The sequence below is a fragment of the Marmota marmota genome, unplaced genomic scaffold (genome assembly GCF_001458135.2).
Source record: "Marmota marmota marmota unplaced genomic scaffold, marMar, whole genome shotgun sequence".
Taxonomy (NCBI): domain Eukaryota; kingdom Metazoa; phylum Chordata; class Mammalia; order Rodentia; family Sciuridae; genus Marmota; species Marmota marmota.
In genome coordinates, this window is record NW_026000205.1 from 4865942 (window position 1) to 4869075 (window position 3134).

The 3134-nt window shown below is 50.4% G+C and overlaps 1 protein-coding gene and 1 long non-coding RNA gene across 2 annotated transcripts in view; both read left to right on the plus strand.

Moving 5' to 3' along the window:
• The window catches only part of Ercc1 (ERCC excision repair 1, endonuclease non-catalytic subunit), a gene marked incomplete at its 5' end in the record, with an annotated part of 23009 nt that overhangs the window by 6432 nt on the left and 13443 nt on the right, over positions 1 to 3134 (plus strand). Inside the window, one exon of the mRNA XM_048791240.1 lies at positions 84 to 90. Within this exon, the coding sequence (XP_048647197.1) occupies positions 84 to 90 (7 nt within the window). The remainder of the gene's footprint in view (positions 1 to 83; positions 91 to 3134) is intronic.
• On the plus strand, positions 97 to 914 carry LOC125612582. Its single transcript, XR_007343022.1, has 2 exons — positions 97 to 308; positions 658 to 914. It is a non-coding gene; the product is annotated as an uncharacterized LOC125612582 (long non-coding RNA).

Sequence of the window (3134 nt, forward strand, 5' to 3'; positions counted from 1 at the left end):
CCCGCAGGCAAAGCCTCTCGTGGGGCGCCGGCGCCCCCTGGCGCCAGCGGCAGGAGTTGCGCTGCAGGGTTGGCAATGCCCAGCCCCCGGGGACCGAGTCCTGCTCGCTTACCCTGGGGGCCCCCAAGGACACTGATTCGTAGTACTTCTTTAGACCACTCTTGGTTCTCTAGTCTCTCCAATGAACTAATGATGCCAGGGCCGGGTGACCGCCGGGCCCAAGACCACAGGAAGTGGGCCGCACAGCTGTCCCAGTGCCTGTCGCAGCGCAGGGCACACACTCGGTGCTCAGTACTTAGAATCAAGAGGTGAGCAAACCGGGCCATCTCAAGACCGGACTCTGGTCTTACTGAATCCTCAGTAACTGCAGATGGCAAGCTGAGGCTGCGGTGGAGAAGTGGCTTTCTGTGGGGCTCGGCCTCTGTGGGGTTCATTCACACAACACTGGGTTCAGAAGCGCCTTGTGAGGGACCTGTGATGCAATGGCAGCTCCAGCTGCCACCTCCCAGGACCAGGTCAAAGGCTACTTATTTATTTGAAAAATCCTAACAATAATCCCTCTACTGCAGATCAAGTCCAGTTCTAAGCACTTTCACGTGTTAATTCTTCACGTGTTAATTCCTCTTAACACTTGTATTGTTGTTACACCCATTTCAGAGATGAACAGACTGACAAAGAAATGAGTTGCTGGCTCAAGGTCACGCTGCTAATTAGTGATCCTGGAGAAAATGACACCTGTGGATGAGACTGTGAAGGAAGGAGAATCAGATGGGTCAAAACTCTTCTCAGAGGCCACCCAGAAGTCAGAGAGAAAGAAGAGCAATTACTTCTAACTTTGCAAGGAAAAGAACTAAGAACCCAGAATTCCAGATTCCAATCGTGAGAATAAAAGAACAAAAGAGATTTTCAAATGAGCACAACTCAGAAAATTGCTATTTACAGATACACTCTCCAAGAATTAGTAGGGAGTAGGTCGTGGGGGGGGGTGGCTCAGTGGTAGAACATTTACCTAGCATGTGTGAAGCCCTGAATTTGATTTCCAGCACTGCAAACACACACACACACACACACACACACACGAATTAGTAATAAAAATACTCTAACAAGAAATAAAATGAGCTGGGGAAGAAGAGCACACCTGTAATCCTACTTATTGAGGAAGCTGAGGCAGGACGAACCCAAGTGTGAGGCCTGCCTCAGTAACTTAGTGAGACCCTGTCTCAAAAGGTAAAAACGAGGGCTGGGGCTGTGCCTCAGTGGTAGAGCACTTGCCTAGCACATGTGAGGCACTGGGTTCAATCCTCAGAACCACATAAAAATAAACTAAACATATGGTGTCCATCTACAACTAAATATATATATATATATATATTAATTTTTTTAAGTGCTTCTGGGTTCAATCCTCAATACCAAGGAGGGAAGGATTGTCATGTCCCCAAAAGAAATGCTTAAGTCTTAATCCTGGTATCTTGGGAAGCAACCTTATTCAGAAACAGGGTCTTTCCAGAGGTGATATTGGGGTGGGAGGGTGGGACCTAATTCAATATAAATGATGTCCTTATATAAATGGGAAAATTTGGACAGAGGGCGGGACCCACAGTTGAAAGGCTGACCTGGGGGTGGGGTGGGGTGGTCATCTGCGAGGAGGCATGGAGCAGAGAGAGACCAATGAGCTCAACAGAAATGTCCAAAATAGGTGTACATGTTGGAAATTTGATAGGTGACAGAGGCATGATGTCAGAGTAGTGGGGAAAGGGCTGGCCTTTGGTACAATTGGCTACATCTACCTAAATCCTTACCTCAGTGCATTTTCCAAAATAAATCTGCTATGGAATAACGATGGAAACATAAAATGAAAACTGGGAAATGTTTAGAAGAAATGACAGAATATACACAGATGACCTTGGGGTATGACAGGTCTCTAAAACCAGGAAGAGCAAAAGCCAGGATGGAACAGATAGACAAATAGGCGTGAATAAGCCCTAAGAACTTCTAAATAAATAAAGCTAAAACACAGAGTACAAACGAGGAGGAAACGTTCGCAATACATGGAACTGACTAAGAATTAGAATCAGAATCCAGAACGTACTTCTATAAATTAATAGTAATAAAAAAGGCACACAAGCCATTTAAAAAATGGGCAAAGGATATGAGCAAGCAACTCACAGAACACAAAATACCTAAGACCAATAAACTCACAAAAACATGTTCTATTTCCTTAGCAATCACAGAGTTACAAGTTAGAACAGTGTGATACTATCCTTTCAGGAAATGACTAATACTAACTCATCCACCAAGTCTCCGCCTAGATGTCCCCTCCTCCAGGAAGCCCTTCTTGACTCCTGGGCTGGGTTAGGCGCTGCTCCTAGCCCCATCCCATGGCCCTGTGGGGTCGCCCGTCCCTCCCACTCTGGTGGTCACTGTTTGGGACTCTCACTGGATGTAAGGCTCTCGGGAGGGGCAGCCCAGGGCCGTCCCTGGTCACCGCTGTCACTGGCACCGCCCCGCACAGCGCCGGGAACAGAGCAGGCGTTTGGGGAACGGTGGAATAAATGAATGATGGGGAAACCGAGGGCAAGTCAATGGCCGATTTGGGATTCAACTCCAAGTTTCTCTGTACTGAGAGGGGGCACCTAGTTTGATTTCCCGACATCCTTCTCCACTGAGCCCTGCCCGGAGCCCGGGAATACAAGAGGCGATCAACAGGGCACCCCAGGCCCTGGAACCCGCAGACCCACGCCACTTTCCTGGCCAATCCTCCAAGGTCCTCCAGGACCATAGAGAGCTGCGCAGGGCTGCCCCTCTCTATGCTCTCCCGTGGGGAGCAGTGAGACGGACCGAGGGCCAGAGAGGCCGGAAGTGCGGCAAACTGGGGCCGCGCTGGTCGCGCTGGCGGTGGGTCGCCTCGTTCCCCCGCCGTCTTTCCCTTTGGGCTCTGGGGCGAGCAGGTGAGTGGGTCCTCGTGGTGCTGAGACCCCAGGTAGGGGCGAGAGGGGCTGGAGGTGGAGGCCGCAGGTGGTGATTGGCAGTCGCAGAGGCCAACCTTTGCAATGTCTGCGACCCACCTAAAGGCGGCGTAGAACGTCCAGATGCGAGCCTTGGGTGCCGGCCCAACGGCCCGCGGAGACAGCGGG